Below are 18,424 nucleotides of genomic sequence, written 5' to 3' on the forward strand. Positions count from 1 at the left end.
ATGTGTAGATAAAGCCTGTGCTCATCACACCATATTTATTTGCCAGGTTGGTGAAGGCTGCTCTGTGTTCTGGAAAACCTCTGCTTAGCTGGCTTGTTAGTAAAATGAGAGCCTGTGCTTTACAACAGAAAACCCATAATGTATTGCAAATATTCCCCCATAGGCAATTATATTGGTGGGAGGTATACACAGTGATTCACACACAGCCATCTTAAAAAAAAACCCATCACCCACTGCAGCCAATGAATGGTGGAACTCCCTGCCATATGAGACAATGGATACCAGGGATAAAGTAGGATGAATAATGGGACAGGGGCGTTGGTTTGCAACCAGTAGCCTCCTCATGTCATGCTTGCCAATGCTGTGGGGTTAAAGGAGCAACCAAGTACAGAACTGAACTCATGACCTGTTTAGCCTGCTATAAATGTAGGTTCCTGTGCAGATTACAAATGCTTAATGTTTTCTTCCTTCAACTTCTCAAATCAGTTTCTTCCATCACACATATTACTGAGTAGAGAGACCTTAAGATTTTATATAATCACACAGATGTTGTTGCTTATCAAATGTCTCAGATTTGCTAGACGTAGCTTCTGATTAGCGTATGACTTCTCTACAAAGCCTGGCTCTGCCTCGCACTGAAAAACAAGTCTGAATATAGTATTATTATTATTTTTTAAGTTCACCAATTAATGTATGGAATCCATTCGCAACTGCCATCATATCTGGCAAACAGAATTATTCATGTCCTAATGGAGAGAAAGTACAAGAAAAGGAAAATCGTTGCAATGACATCTTGTAATGTTGCTCCTGTTTTTCATCACCGTAATATCTTCCTCCAGATGTCAACAACAGAGCGTGAATTGAACAGGGCTGCTTGATGCCTTGCTGAAGAAACTACTTCGGCAAGAAGGTGGTTTGCTTTTCATGTTACATATTATATATTCTGCAGAGTATATGTCTGTACTTCCCTGCCAGTGGTGGCACCAAAAATATATTGGGAGGAAAGGTCAGGGCATGGCAGAGGGAGAGAAACGGGTGAGATTTGCTCCATACATTAGATTTCTGAAAGGAAAACAATATATTTCACATTAATGGTTTAGTCCTAAAGGTAAAGGGATGCGGTTGGCGCTGTGGGTTAAACCACAGAACCTAGGGCTTGCTGATCAGAAGGTCGGCAGTTCAAATCCCCACGATGGGGTGAGCTCCCATTGCTCAGTCCCAGCTCCTGCCAACCTAGCAGTTCGAAAGCACGTCAAAAGTGCAAGTAGATAAATAGGTACCGCTCTGGTGGGAAGGTAAACGGTGTTTCTGTGCGCTGCTCTGGTTCGCCAGAAGCGGCTTTGTCATGCTGGCCACATGACCCAGAAGCTGTACACCGGCTCCCTCGGCCAGTAATGTGAGATGAGAGCCGCAACCCCAGAGTTGGACACGACTGGACCTAATGGTCAGGGGTCCCTTTACCTTTACCTAAAGGTAAAGGGGCAGAGGCACTCCCTCGTGCTGCCTATGCATTCAGCCTTCTCCTAGCTTTGCTCTACCCCGGCAACTTGACAATTCCACAAAGACTGCTCAAAGTCTATTGCAACTTTAAAACCTGCTTCTTTTCCAGGGGTGAAGGTGTGGAGTCCCAAGAGAGAAAATGCCTATGCAGTAGGTGCCTCTATAGTCCAGGACATCACTCCTTGCTCAGTCTCTTTCTGGCAGGCTGCCTGCAAAGTAAAAACTCTTCCCACTGTTTGTTTCCAGACCCAAAGGTGGCTGAATATTCTTAGGAACAGTACTTGGGAAGGAAGCCATTTGAGAATCAGGTTTTTCAATTTGTTGCCTACAGGTGCCTTTTGCATGCAGAATCTCCTCCAGGGAAAGGCTAACAAAAATGGCATGCAAAGGAACAGAGAAGGCCACTGCAGCTCACCAATATTTTTTTTATGTATATATATATATATATATGTGTGTATATATAAAAACAGAAGGTCCATGTTCTTTATTTTGCATTAATACACGGTAATTGCTTTTACAGAGTCCAGCATACCAACTGCATGTTGATTCTACAGATGGATGCGCCAAAAACCGGCGCTGACCAAACTAGTGCATTTCTCCCAAAGCGAAGACTAAACCCTTTTAACTCTTCTTAAAAAAATACATTAAAGAACGTACCACACACACATATTGCACTTGTCTCCATATGAAAAATTTGTTTAACCCCCGCCCCCGCCCCATGTACATCTCACCAAAGTCTCTTCAAAGGAACCTGTATTAAAACTAATAAAGCTAGTAATTGTTATACAGTAGTATACACAAATCCTCTAACAACAGACATCAACAGCAGACTCGACAGAAGCGGCTATTCTGAAGGAGCAGTTAAGAGAGAGAGAGAGAAAGACGGAGAGAGAGAGAGAGAGAGAAAGCGAGGAAGGCAGGCAGGCAAGTGCGCCAAGGATATGTGGAGTTAAGAAAAATGGTTTCCTCTGTTGTAATATAAATGACAACAAATGTTCCGAAACACAAGCTGTTAAGCAGAAGGGGTTAGCTACGCCTGGTATAGTTCAACATTCAGAACTTCTGCCCCATCTGCTGAGGTACAAAGCGACTGCCAAGGGAAGTGATGCTTCTCACTTCTCTGCACCTGAATATCGAGCTACAGCCACCTCCTAAGGCTGGCAACAGGTTGTGCTCTGGGTGCCCCCACCCCACCCAGGGGAAGGAAAAGCTGTGTAAGCCAAACCTGCGTTATACCTTGGTGGATCTCTGCTCTTCGGCTGCCCTCTGCAAGGACGTGAGCTGGGATCCTAACAAACCTTACTCCCAGTCGCCACGGAATAACATCTTGCAAAGGAGATGCCAACTCACGAATCTCCTGGGCATTAAGTCAAGGACCACCAACATACCAGCGCTTACCGGTATATCTTCCACGCACAATGAAGGCCTCCTCCTATCGTGGGAAACAGCTCCAGAGACTAAGAACATGGGGTGTAGGGTAGACAACGCAAGGTCTGAACGTGGCGTCCAGCCCATCAAGGTTTTGACTAACACAGACCGTAGTTGCAATGCACCACCCAGTGAAAATCCTCTGTGGGTTGGACAGGGTCCAAAGGCTGAGGTTGCCTTCTCCACAGAGCAAAGGAGAGAGGAATGGCTGACTTAAGCTTGCGCACACCACCACCACCATAAGGAAACTGAATAAAGTAAGAGGTTAGCAGTTGGGTGGGCAGGTCTCAAGGGCCAGTGGGACTTCCTCCCACTGCTTACAAGGAAATAAGGCAGTTGGCGTCAGCTTGGCTGACCTCTCCTCCCCACCCAAAGTGCATAGGATATAGCAGGAAAGGATTTCCTTGTGGGAAAAGCACCTTAGTCTATGTGCTTCAGCAGTTTACAAGTCAACGGAAGGTTATTAATTCCTGGCTCGTCTCTCAAGAACCCAAAGGTCCGGTTCCTAAGACCAAGGATCGTTCACAGCAAGGAATTCCACAAGGCAAGAGGTCTCTTCAGGACACAGCTCCTTGCTGAATCAAAGCCTGTCTCCAAGCCACTCATTTCTCTGAGAGTTCAAAACTTGGCTGAGGCGGGGGGGAATCAATGGCAAAGACAGAAGCTAGGAGCAAACAGTTGGTGTGGCAATTAAAACGGGAAGTTTAAGCATTGCACAGTGTGAATGCGGCACATGGACTAAAATGGGTCGGGAGGGGAGGGGTAAAGCTTCCCCTTGAAGAAGAGAGGCACACTTCTCACCACCAAGCTGGGCTGCATCATTTCAGACTGTAGGTGGGGGGCGGGGCTGGAGGGGGGCTCACAGGATGGAATGTTCCCCATTACAAGCCCCCCCCCCAAAATTAGGGCTGAACTGGAAGTTCTCCATTGAGAACCTTTTGTTTAGAAAACTGGGAAGCCTGACAAGGCACCATTTCAGCAACTTGGGGAGTGAGAGGGCTTGAAGTTTGTGCTTCTTTTCTTTAAAGCATTTGAATATCTTGAAAACAGGTGGTAGCTGCTGCAGAGGTCCTATTGCCAGCTGCTTCCTGGCAGCTGCCTTCCCTCTGCTGCCCCACACCCAGAAGGGCCCAGATGGGACAGTGTCACACCTGCAGCCCGAAGTGGTGCAGCTCAGGCGCCAGTTGAGCCCCTCAGTGAGAACCAGGCCTACATTTGTCTTCAGCCAGATCGACTTTGCTAATCCATTGTTCTTTGTGCTTAAAACAAATCTGTGTTGTGCTTAAATCTTCATCTGCTCCCAGCAGGATGCTCAGTAACCTGTAGTGCCTTTCCTAACACTGTCACGGCATTTATTATTATCTAAATCCTCGTACGTGACAAATTCAAGGGATCCTCTGTATTCTTTCCTATGGTTTTGTGGCCAGCGTGTCATGCATCGCAAAAAGGTCTCGGCCAAACGCTTGGTGGAGCAGATGCCTGTTGAAGTGGTTAACAAGTCAACAGTTATTGATCCTAAAATATTGCTGTAATACTTTTAAACATTTCAGATATACTAATGATGAACAAGTCAGAAACACTTAAGGAGAACGTTAAACCTGCATTCCACATGGTGGAATTTGAGCTCTGAAGGGACTTTGGCGTCAGCATGGACATAAACGGGGTATTTTCTACTTCAGAAAAAGAAAAAAGAAAAAGCGTAAGAGTCTCAAAATGAACCCAAAAAGGCACAGCACTATCACTTCACATGGGTTTTCTGATAAGCTCATTTTGTTTCATCCGTAAAATGCTAATTCCCTAAATAACTGTCGAAATATACAAAGCCTAAGAAACCAAAAGCAAAACACACTGCTTAGTCCAAAGTAAAGTTGCTTCTTCTTTTAAAACAGAAAAGCAACAAAGGGCAGCTTATAACTACTTCTCCAGTGATCACAGCTTCCCCCCATGCTCCCCCAAGGGGCAACATTGTATAGCCTCCCCACACCCCTGGGTCTTCCCCACCCCCCCACCTCCACCTCCCAATTCTTGTCCACTGATCTCTGGAGGGGCTTCCAACACACTTTTAAGTTCTATGAAAATCCTGGACGTCCAACTCCAGTCTTCTTTTGACAGCGATATATAGACCCTTTCGTGACAAGATCCAGGGGCCTGTCAGGGTTCATAAAGATCAGGAATTTCCTGGTGAGAGTCAACAGAAGGAAGTGGAGATTGTGAGAGGCGCCACGTGAGTCCTCTGAGGATCAGCTGTAGTCAAGTTCTACACCGGCGGCTCAGAGAAAGGTTGTTCAATCCCCAGCACGCTACGTTCCTGATTTGCTTCAATATCAGCGCACAACTTTGCAGCGTTCCAATGAAAAATGTATTGCTTTTATTGCCAAGTAGCATGGTGTCGTCCCATGTTTGCTACTCTTCTTGATCCCTTCCAGGCTTCCTCCGACAGGGGCTGCATGGTTTGCAGATCTCCTTCTTCCCTGCAAGTGTGTCGCCTCTTTCCTTTCAAAGTAGTCCCCTCTTCTATCGAAAGTGCAGTACCTTGCCTCCACAGCCCCTGCCATCGAGTTTCCTTGCAGAGCGATTGATGCTCAGTCATTTCCCTGCTAGTACCAATTTAGGAAGGTTTGTATAGTCATCTGTTAAGGTCAAGGGTTGGGTCACAAACCATGAATTTTAGGGATGGGACGTACATGGAAATCCACATGCATTTCCGTCCTTCACTTCAAACAATCCACCTTCCATCCACAACACTCCAAAACTTGCTAGTTCACCAAGACGTAGCCACCATGTTGGGGGTCGACAGTCTCCATCATTTCACAATCAAAGAGCCCCGGCAGCTCCACCAGGCCTAACGCCTCGTAGTTAGACTGGGACCCAGGAGGGTCTGAACTCCGCCGGCTGTCGGTCATTGCTACACTGCTCTGCTGGGTTGGGCCCAGGGGATATTGATGCTGGCTGGCATAGTCTGGTTCAGACGAGGTGCCAACGGGCAATTCGCAAGTCTGATAGGGATACTGCTGCTGTTGCAGGGGGATCTGCGACGGCAATCGAGAGGAACTGTGGATCGGGGGTGAGGGTGGCTGGTCAAGTTGAAGCTTCTGGTATTGGCTAAGGAAAGGGTCGTATTGCATTTGTTCTGCAGAAGGCTCCATGACGGGGCTCAGGGGCTGCACCAAACTGAACTGGGGAGCGGGTGGTGGCTGCTGCTCCTCGTGGCATGTGAGGGACAGCTGGCTTGGTCTGGGATAGGTACTCTCCGCTATTTGCATCTGGTTGAAATACGCCTGCAGCTGGGATTGCTTCTGGAGAAACAGCCGCTTCTGGTGCAACCTGGATCGAGAGAGACCAAGAAAAGTTGGTTCAGCCAGTTTCTTAAAAGCCATGCCACTTTCTGAATTACTTTTGTCTTCTCCTCTAGAGGCAAGGACTTTGGATTGCCAAGCTAGCAGCAGACATAAAAAAATGACATCTAGTCTAAACCTCCACTTGGAGAAAGGATCAGAAAACCTACCAGCTGCATTGCCCTCAAATTAATTCAAACTAAGTCTTTTTAAAAACATACTTCAGTTTTTGAATTATTTTCTTTCAGGATCAAGGAAACCAAGATGAACGAACGAACACCGCTGCTCTAATTCTATGCAGTACGCACTTTTACACATAGATTTTAAAAGCAGGAACATATACAAAATGAGCTGAAGGAGGCTTTGGGAGAACCTTGGGGTGACAAATTTCGCATTGGAAGTTTCCAGGTCTACAAGGCAGAGCCATCTCAGCCTGAAGCCAGCAGCAAGAAGCAAATACGTGAATTCCTTCCCCGCTTTTGGGACTGGCTCACAATTCAATCTGGAGAGAAACACTGCTGACAAAGAGAATGGGGCAGCACACAATTCAGTGCTGCCCCCATACATGCACTGAGCGGCAGCTGTTGGAGATCACCTGGGAACCATCCACCCCTCTTATGCTATAAAGAACTGCATTCTTGTGAGTGTAAGACACATTAACCTGGAAGTGGGTGGAAAAGCATCCTAATTAAGCTCCCTCTTAGTCTTAAAGCAAGCTTATATATACATGCAGGTCCAAACCAGTGGGCACTGCTGCCTTCTTGCTCACCTGTGTTCCTGTAACTGCTGCTCCAGACTCCGGGGTAATTCCTTGCAAAAAACCTGGCAGGCGTTTTGGGCTTTTGAAAGCAGACTGGGCTTCTGAAAGAAGGAAGACTCGCTGTATTGTCATATACACAACGCTTTATAGTCCTGCTATAATACTTTAGTCGGCTACTGAAATAATGTAGGGACTGAGCTTGCTGGTAAGCCCACTGCTCCCCGTCACAACTAGTTTTGCCATGATATGTGCAGCCGGCCACAAGAGCCCCATGGCTTTGTTATTTGAAACAACTGGAGGAGGGGAGAGTAGTGTGTCTTATATCTCGACCCATTTTAGTGGGGAGATGAGAGAGAAGGAGAGGCAGCAGCACTCCCTATAAACTTCTGTGTTGTTTGAAGTGGCCTAACTCTTCCAAAGGAGGCACCATACCTGGAGTCTGTGCTGCAAGTACTGCGTTTCTAAGCTCTGCCGCCTGGAGAGCAACTGGGGATGGATGCCATTAGCAAAAGCAGAGGCAGCTTCCTGCTGTTGGGGTGTTTCCTCCTGGGGGGGGGGAGGGAGAGGGAGAGGGAGAGGGAGAGGGAGAGGGAGAGGGAGAGGGAGAGGGAGAGAGAGAGAGAGAGAGAGAGAGAGAGAGAGAGAGGATGAATGTGCTGTAGAGACCTCCTGCTGATCCAGAGGCCACATTCCCCACTTAAAACTCTGACAAGTAGCAAAGTCCATCGAAACAAGAGCCAGATCAGGAGCCGGGCAAATGACCTGAATCCAGGGAACTTGGGCCCCTGTGTCCAACCCTCTGCCACCCAGCCAGAGCTGGAAAGAAGTTTCAAAATCCCCAAGTGCGGTCAACAAGCCTGCATGTTTGTGAGTGATGCCTGTTTCCTAGAGAAATCAAAGGTTGCTGGTGTTATCCAACTAACTTCTACTTAGAGTAGCTCCACTGAAGTTAATGAGCCTTTCAGCCACGTCTATTAATTTGAATAGGTCTCCTCTGAGTAGGAGTCTTTTAGTGGCTCATGTGTTGCATACGCCTGGCCTGCAGAGCTCCCAACCCCTCCCACACAGACCTGAGGTCCACAACCTCCTCATTCCTATACTCCAAACGCCAATTAAACCCACCCCAGCACCAAGAGGTTTCAGATTTGGAAATGCAGAACTTAAGATGGTAACAAAACCCAGATGAAAGCTAAGAAATCACACCCAGCTCAGATTTGTTGGCTTCTTGTGTGGCAGGTGCCCCAGTTAAGTTTGCTCTCTCTGCCTACCGACATATCCTGACCTCTCTGTGCTGCTTCAGCTGGAGTAGCTTAAGGAGGGCTGCAAGACTCCACGGCTCACAAGAGATATGGGAAACATGCCCCAGAAATGGCATACCTGCTGGGGACCACTCCTGAGGTCTTGCAGATGGGGAGACGTGGAGACCAGGGCAGGTTCATCTTCTGACCTCATCTGTTCATAGAACAGCTGGACTTTGTTAAGCTCCAAGATTCCTTTGGTTCGGGCTAGATTCTGAAGGTGCTGCCTAAATGCCACAATTCCTGGATTGAGGACAAGGCAGAGCAGTTTTTAGAAGGAAAGCAATCCCTGGATGTTAAGACTGTGAGCAGCTCTCTGCTTTGAATTGTTAAGTTTATTTTTCGATTTTGCTCATTGCACCTGTGATGTACATGTATTTCCAGGACATCCACATACAATTTCTAAAAAGCTGAAGGTATATATAGAGCAGGGTTTCCTAAACTTGGGTCTCCAGCTGTTTTTGGACTACAATTCCCACCATCCCTGACCACTAGCCCTGCTAGCGAGGGATGATGGGAGTTGTAGTCTAAAAACAGCTGGAGACCCAAGTTTGAGAAACCCTGATATAGAGGCCCATGTGCACTAGGGAACACCAACAGGTTGCACAAAACAGATGAATATGTAGGCTGCAATCCTAAACACACTTATTCCTAGGAATAGCTCCAACTGAACTCAATAGGGCTTACTTGCTAGTAGGTTGCACTGTGAGACAGCTCCACAATCCCCTCCTCTCCTTCCCACCACCCAAAAAGAAATATGGTGGTAAATAAGAGTATAAGAAGAGCTTGCTGGATCAGGATCCTGTTCTCACAGCGACTAGCCAGATGTTCACAGAAAAACTACAAGCAGGACCTGAACACAAGGACGCTCTCCCCTTCTATGGTTTCCAGAAACTAGTATTCAGAAGCTCTGCTGCCTCTGAACATGGAGGTAGAGCCTAGACATCATGGCTAGTCGTCATTGATACCTTTATCATCCATACGTCTAGCATCTTTGTTGTATAGCTCTTGCCATATGCTGAAGTCATATCTTAACTGTCAGTTTAGAACTGGGGCAGTTCAGGACTTCCTGGCTGCCAGGACAACCATGGGGCCACCCCAAAAGCCATTGGCCTAACCCAGGTAGCAGGGTACACCCCACCCAGACTGCCTGCCCCAACAGCTGCAGCCCATACACCTTGATTTCTTAACAGAAGGTACCTTGCGTTAGGGATGTGTCTGACGCTCTGCGCCCCTCTCGGAAGCTGACAGGGGAACGGTTGTGGGCCTCTCGCTTGTGGGAGGCCAGAGCCTGCATGGCGGGATTAGCAGGCCTCAGGCCTATGAAAGGAGGTGTCATCCTAGGAGCTGGCTGATTGGCAAGTACCATTTCCTTCAGGGAAGGAGTGTCTTCTAGAAAGTTGAGGTCTCTCTGGATGGATCCCATGTCATATTCAGAGTCGACGCTGCTCAAGGATTGGTTCTCATCCATGGAAAAGACTTTCCCTTTAGAACGCAGGAAAATCCATAGTAAGTGGAATGAGCAATTACCTACCAAAGCAAACTAAGCAGCTGTGTCTAAAGCCATGTCTCTAGTGGCTAGTTGGAACATGTTAAGGTAGCCTACTAATGAGCAAGGCTGCATTGCTTTAGCCCTTTTCCAACACTGCAGAAACAGGCAGGTTCAAACAATGATGGCAGATGGCCGTGTGAATTGGCACAGTCAGACAAAATATGCTACCACCTGGAATTTTTTTATTTTCACATTTGAAAAGTGAAAGGGCCGCCTTTTAAGGGCAAGTCATTTTGGTTTTCTTCTTAAAATTGCCTGAAACGCACTGGGAGCTGAATACTGCTTTTCTACTACAGCAATTGTGAACAGATATGACACATACTTGGAAAGGAGCACACACAACCTTCTCACGTTTAGAGGGGGGGAACCATGCAAACACTTTTGCATGAAGTCACAAGGGGCATTTGCCAGGCAGTTGCTTCTCTGCGATTCCAACCTTGCTTATCGCAATATATACATGCACTGTGTACGTGACGAGGCTGGAACGTAGCAAGGGCGTCTGAAGGTCGATTGTCTAAAAATTACAATGAAACTCTCCTGTACACTCGTTTACATTATGACCCTCTTGGTGTCTCCACAGACGCTGTTTGCTCAACAGCAATTTTGGCAGAATACTTGCTGCTTCACCACTGTTTTTTTTTTAAAGCAGATTTGAGGGTGGAGGAATTCCACCTCCCCTGCAGTTACCGAACAAACACCAATAAGTTCTCAAGTGATGGTGGAACAGCAGCCTCCTCCCAATTTCACAGGAATGATGGAGATATGTTCTCTTGGGGGCTATACCACTGGCTCCCAGTGCTATGAAACATTCACTAACTGGTGGCTCCTTAGCTGACACTGTTTGTTCTTCCCAGCCTTTGAACATTGTCATGAGATTGCTTGGCAAAACAAGCAGAAACCATCTGTACATTTATCATTCTTATCTTCCTACAAAGCAAATTCATTGTTGGCTCCAAGGTAAAAACTGCACTCCCCCCCCCCCCCCGAACACAGGGCTTGCCTTTGTTGGCTGCTAAATTCAGTGAGGCATGAAAATTAGGCCAAGACCTCAAAATCCCCCCACCCTCTGCCTCAAGTTGCCTTCAGTGTATAACCAAACTTCTCTCTCCCTGGAAGTCCACCACAGGCCCCTTAAAAACATAGAATCAGAGTTGGAAGGGACCCTGAGGGTCATCTAGTCCAACCCCCTGCAATGCTGGAATCTCAGCTAAAGCATCCATAACAGATGGCCATCCAAACTCTGCTAAAAAAACCTCCAAGGGATGAAGAGTCCACCACCTCCTGGGGTTAACTGTTCCACTGTCAAACAGCTCTTACTGTCAGAAAGTTCTTTCCAATGTTTAGCCAGAATTTCATTTCTTGCAACTTGAAGCCATTGGTTTGAGTCCTACCCTCCAGAGCAGGAGAAAGCAAGCTTGTTCCCTCTTCCATGTGCACCTGCTCTCAGTATACAACACACCATCGTTGGAATTAGGTGGATTCACATAAGGAATACTATCCTGACCTAGGGCAGGACTGGACTAGACCAACCGGCCAGCCACCTTGGTGCCCTTCAGATATTTTTGACTACAACTCCCATTAGTCCCAGGCAGCATGGGACTTGTTTGGATGGGAGCTGAAGCCCAAAACATCTGGAGGGCACCAAGTTGGGGAAGGATGAACCAGCTGAGCTGTGGCACCACTCCAACTTCCTAGGCTCCAGCCTGGACCACTTACTTACCTGTGCCCGGCATGACAACCAGCTGATTGGTTACTTCTGCCAGAGTGTGACGCCTCTTCCCACAGCGAGTGGCTTGCAGGGCTGCAAACGCTTGAGCAGGATCCTCTTCAGACTCTCCCTCTGTCTCTATCCCTTCATCAATGGAAGTCTCCATCATACTGCTTGGCAGGGACTGGCATCCTTTCCGCCCCATCATTGGGGGAATGGGATCCAACAGGCAGCCATTTACCTAACGCATTAAGAAAAGGAGGGTGAGGAGAACCATAAACACACAATATCTACTTAGTGGCACTTGTATACAGAGACTCTATGACATTTGAAATCTCTGTCAAGTGAGAGACAATTATGATACTGAGCAGCATTTGAAAACACAGTAGAGGCAAATTGTCGACTGAATACAACCAGAGTGCTACAAACCATGATGCTGCTTAATAAAATGTCAAGAGCAGAGAGACTTGGCCTTTTCTTACCGGGTCATCTTTTCTTGGTGAAAACAGGCACACTAACTCAGGAGAAATCCCCCATCCCACTCCTAGGCAGGTAGCACAAGTTAAACTACTGACAGACAACCCTCTCTCTCCATTCTCTGGGGCTTCTGTGGCAGCTACCTTCCAGAAAACAACCACCTCCCATGTGCATTTGTCACAGCAACATGAGAGTTGTGCTGCTACAGACTAGGGCACAATTCACTAGGAACTCTCCTGCGCAACCCCCATGAACAGGCTTTGCAGAGGAGATGTTCCCAGAATGCTGTGCCCCAGGTGCCCTGCTCTTCCAATAAAGTGGCCTCCCAGCCAGCCGATGAGTGACCTTGCTGCTCTTGACTAATTCCCAGACATTAAAGCAGCTGTTTCTGAATTCCATCAAGAAATCTGTCTCAGGGGATCAGCTTCAAAATTAGCTAATTGCTGAACTGCTGGGGTTGGGCCAAGTTCCCGTTTCTCTAGGAGACCGCACTGATACATAAAAAATATATTCGAGTTTGACTGCAGTCTATCATACATGGGAACATATCTTGGATAGGGCTCCAATTCTGGGGTGAGGGGAGCATGTTCTCTGTGACCCCCCCCCCTCCCTTGGAGAAACACATTTGGTGACCTCTAAAATGGAGCCTTGGGTTTTTTTTGTTTTTTTAATTACACCCAAAAACATCTTAAGTGGTTTCAGCAAAAAAATAAAGGAAACCGCACCTGGTTGAAGGGAACTTTCTCAGGTAAAATGAAACTCTATGTGTTTCACCCAGTCATTTGTGTGTTGCATCAACCCCAGAAATACCTGTTGGGCTGCTCTGGCAACTGATTTTGATGCAAGTGAAAGTACTTCAGATTCTGCCTTATGATGGAGCTACTTTCATCTTTGCTTAGGTGCAGGATGTTAAATGCTTTGATATCGTTACTGATTTCAATATGGTAAATCAGATTTCTTCTGTTTGCAGTTGCTTAAAAACCCACCCAGGTTTAAAGGGGTTTTGAAAATCACCTTGCATCTGTTCAGGTTCCTATAGCTGGTGGCTACCTCACTAGGATGGGCAGTGCTACAACTCCCTTTGAAACATGTGCAAGGAGCCTGATCATCTCCATATGTTGTTGGACTCCAACCCCCATCAGCACCAGCATACGTTCAGGGGTGAAAGGAAGTACAGTCTAGCAACATTTCTGGAGGAACACACATTCCCCATCTCTGCTTAAAAAAGGACCCAGCTAACAATAGATTAAAGACACTGGTGTTTCGGCCAGACAGCACAATAACGTCCATTCCATTACTTGCCTTAGACCCAGAAATGACTTTTGTTCCTATACTGAGACACTGAAAGACTAACCAAAGCAACTTCCATGTCTAACAGAAGGCGGTTTTGCAATTTGCCAACTGCAGGAGACAAGAACATTTCAGAGGCAACCCTGATCCCACAGCCGTGTTACGGGAGCTCCGCTGTTTGTTTTACCACAGGACGTCTAGCTGACACTTCCAGCTACAACTACATTTAGGACACAGGGAGGATATTGGCGTTGCCTGAACTGGCCATAGCTTAGCCTCTAAAAAAGAACCTGTGCTGGGAAGAGCATGTATGACAGGCATCTCCCCCCAGCCCTTAATATATGAAGGGTGGCCTCTGCCTTCATCTGGATTAAGAGTTGCAAGCCTGTACATGTGGAGACATCTCTGGGGGAAAGCTCCTTGCGCTGCTGTCATCAGACCAGGGAACGAAGCCAAGATACACCAGCCCCACGGTGATGACTGCAACAAATACGGTAAACCGTGTCAAGCCCTGCTTGCTAGATTGGATTTGACAATCAAGCACAGAAGAAAAACAGGTTCAGGACAGCACCTCCTGTATAAGCAGGTCTTAGTATTTTAAGAAGCACAGCTGCAAAATGAGAGTGTGAGCTTCTATGTTTCCCTGCTCCTCTGAGGCAATGATTTCTCTTAAGCCCTATAGCTGCTAACTCAGCAATGGAGCTGTGTTATGCTGGGCAGGCTGTTTCCTGGAACACCAAGCCAGCAACAAAAGTTTTGCGGCTGGCACCATGCTACCACCCACATCACAACAAGAATCAAGTTATCCGTTAACAGCCGGGCTGGTTAAGCAGCAGCCAAAGGCATAGACAACTTAATTCAGTCAGCAGACACGACACAGGACAAACAATTCAGCGGAACTAAGTGCCAGTGTTAAGACAGGTTTCCTAGATTTTACTGTTCAGGTTGCTTGGAGCAAGTAAAACCCCCCAACTTTAATAGCTGCTATTAAGAGAAATCTCCAGGATTAAAGAGGGAAGGGTTCCACAATATGCCTGAATGCTTTTGCCACTCCAAACTGTACATGGGATTAGACTAGAGTTTGCCAAGAATCAGGGTACTGTATAGTTTGCCAAGAATCAGGGTACTGTATAGTAACAGCCCTGTTCACGTTTATCCAGCCTTATCAGCTATACTACACCTCACTAAAACTAACTGCTTACAGATCTCTTGATCCACGTATTTAGAAATGGTGATAAGGCTGAAGCACTCTAAACATCGCATCGGAGGATAATCATTTTGGAGCCAGGCACGCTGATTAGAAAGGGTATTCAGGTGTTGATCCCTCCTGGTCCCAATGGAAGACTATGGACTGCCAGATCACCTTAGGCAAGACCCTCTGAAAGAGAGGTAACTGACCCCAATATGCATTTTTGCGGGGTAGAGGGGTGGGGATACTTCTGATCCCTGCTCCTCTTATTTTAGCACCACAGCATGAAGCTGTGCGGGAAGCAGCCACATTCTTAAGCTGTCATATAAAAAGAACAGACATGTATTTATGAATGATGAAAGAAACCGAGCTACGGTAATAATTATAAGCCTCCTTTGTGTCATCTGGTGGTACAGGATGACACTGGGCTAGAGAGGCCAAGTACATGCTGCTCTTATATATAGAGGTATCCCATCCTGGCAAGCCCTAAATCAATGGTGTAATTTAAATCTGATGGCATAAAACACACCAATATTAATGAGGCAATGACTGTGCAAGAACAGAACGAGTCATTACATAGGTATACACACACCACAGAAACGTGTTTCTGGCCTATTTTGTGCTCTTGTCGTCACAAGGGCTCCAGAATATTTTTCTCCTGCCAGCTCACATCCATTCCGATTATTTCCCACTTCCCTTCAAAACCCATCACCACAGACCTCTCAGCTTGATGTGTGAATGTGCAAAGCTCACTGGAGCAACTGTACCTTTGCACAATTGTGGATCTGTCACGTCTGATTAGTCAGGTTTAGTGCCAGCCTGTTAGCGGCAGAGGAGCAGGGAGTTTATACAAGTTTTCTTGTATTAACGACAGGAGCCAAAATCTAAAGGAACTGCAGCTGAACTAGTGATTCTCCGGAGCAGATTGTGAATTTCTACATACAAAGTGGGAGAATAAAAAAAAAAAAAGGCTTTAGAGACAGAAGGTCTCTAATATTTTTTGACAACTTGAAGGTCCCAGCAAGCTTGTTACTGCTCATGAAGTGAACTAAAAGCAAACATTAATAACACCATTTCAATTAAAGCATCTTGCTGCCTGCCAAGTTTCCAATATCTCATAATGTAAACAGGCAGGAAAACTGGAATTACAGCTGAAAATTAACATGGAAATTCTCAGCTCAAAGGAAATTTGGGGGAGGGGGACTCATTTTGCAACTGCAGTCAAGCATACCTGCAAGTTTACATAAAGAAGTCTAAGGCTGCCTGCAAATAAGCAGCCTCAACACTGTGAGTGTAAACTAAAACCCATCCAGGAGGGTCCTTGTCAGCATAAACAGCAACGAGCCTTGCAGCACCTTAAAGACTAACAGATTTCGCTTATGCCATAATAAATCTGTTAGCCCTTACGGTGCCACAAGCCTCTTGGTTGTTTATGCTGCAACAGAGACTCCGCACAGCTATCCCGCTGGATACTTTTCAGCATAAGGCTTCATATCTGCAAGGACTGAAGAAGCCTCTATGCTATGTGACAAGCGCTGGTTAATTTCTACTAAGTAACAAGGCTGACTGGGTATCAGATGCTAACAAAAAAAGCATGGCAAGCTCCCTCTTGGCCCAGCTTATCATCTCACTGTGCGTAAAAGGTAGAGCTGTCCACTTGGGAGAGGAAGCAGTCTGCAACAGGTCTGATTTCTTAAGAAGCTGTCTTTTAGCCAGTGAGAACCGGTGCTGCAGCTGCCCTGAAGTCAGCTGAGTTGTGGCATTTTTACCCTTCCTGAACACACAGTCAGCTGCTTTAGGCACCCTGTTTATCTTGTGGCATAGGAAACCACACCACTGTGAAACGCAGGGGCCTTTCTACACTGTCCACCCTAGGAAAATGCCTGCAGGTCTCCCACACTTCCTGCTGCTGTGAAGTAGCCAATAAGCCCAGTTCACACAGGCCTCTATTAGCTGCCCACTTCTGATAAGTGGAGACACCTCTGGTGGGAAACCACAGTGAGGAGGACACCCACACAACCACCATCAATAAATGGGGAGCCTTCACGCCCCACCACAAGCAAATTGTGAAAGGCAAAAGCAAGCACAGTCCCCCCAACCCCCCCTTCAAAACGCAAAAACCAAGAGCTGACTTTTAGATTTGAAAATTTTTAGGAAGAGTTCTTCAAAGCAGCTCATGGGATCAATTAACGCCATATAAACAGAAAATAATAAAACATATAAACACTACTAAACCTAACAGGAAGTGTAGTCAAAACCTTTAAATACCACTAAATTCCCGGGTGAAAAAAGCAATGTGAAGCCGGTGCCTAGCAGGCAGATATAGGGATTTCCTCAAATGAGGGGCCACCACAGAAAAGGCATTCCCCCTCAAAGCCTCTCACCTATTTTTAAATGTGGGGCAGACAGAGCAGGGGCTCTGATGAAGATCTGAATGGTCAGACAGAACTTTGCTCAAAACTAGTAGCCAGTGAAGATCTTTAAGTCAAACAAGTTCATGGTATTAGTTGCTATATTCTGCATGAGTTTAAGTGCCTAAACTAGCTCTCCTACAAACACATTTAAAAGGACATAGAATGCTGGTCAACTAAAGGCCAAATTACAGAGGAATGTTTTCACCAGGTGCCTAAAGGTATATAATGAAGGGACTGGACGAACCTTCCTGGGAAGAGTATTTCATAAATGAGGAGCTACCTGGCCAATCCCCCTGGCAACACCGCCCCAGCTGGGATTGGGCGGCTGCTAGAGTAGGTGGAGTCCACAGGTATCCCAACCTGGGGAAGGCAAGCCAGACCAACTACCAGGAGCTGCCACCATGATCCAATGGGTCTCCCCATGACCTCGCAACATGCGCACCCCATTTGATGTGGGGAACACTCATTCTCTTTTTAAAAAAAACAACATTTTTTTAAAAAAAAATATTTATACTTATACATCATACAAACAATCATTGAATAAAACGAACAAATAATACAAAAACAGAAGATACAAAAACAAAATTACAAGGATGTAAACATAATAACATAAACTACAATCAAAAATATAAAACATTATATTCTCCTAAAAAAGGAAAAAGAACAAAAAATAATACCAAAAAGAAGAAGAAAAATTGACTTCCAACTAACTCCATGTGGATCTTTATTCCTCACATCACTGCTTGTCTGTAATAATTAATTTTTTGGAGAAATATTCTAATTACCTGTGAGTTTTTTATTCTAAGCCAAACCAAGTATGAATCTGGGAATCAGTTCTCATCATATAATTTATAAAGGCTTCCACTCTCTCCTTATTTTCTCATTAGAATAATATCTTATTAAACCTGTAAGTTTGGCCATTTCAAGATATTCTGACAGCTTAAGAACCCATTCTTCTTTTGTCAGTGTTATGTTACTTTTCCAATGTTTAGCAATTACTATCCTGGCCGACGTTACTGCATACAAAAATATTCCTTTGGTTTCTTTTGGGATGTCTGTTGTTAATACCTGTACCATTCCTTAAAACAATTTATGCCATTAAGAACCGGAATTGATTGAAAAAAGAACTGCATTTTTGGTAAAACTACCATCTTAATTGTAGAAATTCTTCCCCACAACACGAGTTTTAATTTACTCCAGATTTCCAAGTCTTTCTTAATTTTGTTCCATACCTTAACATAATTGTCTTTGTATAAATCAATGTTTTTCATGGTTATCCAAATTCCTAAATACTTTGCTCTGTTGGTGATTTTAAGTCCTGTTTCTATTTCTAACTTTACTTTTTCTTGTATATCTAATTTTTTTTACCAAGAGTTTTGTTTTTTCTTTATTAATTTTAAATCCTGATAATTGTCCAAATTCCTTTGTTTTTTTGCCAAACCCTCTCTAGAGGGTTTTCTGTTGTAATTATTA

The 18,424-nt window shown here is 45.6% G+C and overlaps 1 protein-coding gene across 2 annotated transcripts in view; it reads right to left on the reverse strand.

Moving 5' to 3' along the window:
- Positions 1–4,706: 4,706 nt before the first annotated feature.
- SIK2 (salt inducible kinase 2) overlaps positions 4,707–18,424 on the reverse strand; it is a 77,153-nt gene continuing 63,435 nt past the window's right edge. Inside the window, exons 10-15 of one of the 2 annotated variants that reach the window (XM_033171627.1) lie at positions 11,594–11,822; positions 9,522–9,806; positions 8,401–8,564; positions 7,456–7,569; positions 7,033–7,121; positions 4,707–6,252 (exon numbers count right to left, since the gene is read on the reverse strand). In XM_033171627.1, coding sequence (XP_033027518.1) covers positions 5,685–6,252; positions 7,033–7,121; positions 7,456–7,569; positions 8,401–8,564; positions 9,522–9,806; positions 11,594–11,822 — 1,449 coding nt within the window. In that variant the 3' untranslated portion in view covers positions 4,707–5,684. Of the gene's footprint in view, positions 6,253–7,032; positions 7,125–7,455; positions 7,570–8,400; positions 8,565–9,521; positions 9,807–11,593; positions 11,823–18,424 lie in introns of both variants that reach the window. The other variant, XM_033171626.1, reaches the window with a different exon arrangement.

Source organism: Lacerta agilis, chromosome 15, assembly GCF_009819535.1.
Source record: "Lacerta agilis isolate rLacAgi1 chromosome 15, rLacAgi1.pri, whole genome shotgun sequence".
Lineage (NCBI taxonomy): Eukaryota > Metazoa > Chordata > Lepidosauria > Squamata > Lacertidae > Lacerta > Lacerta agilis.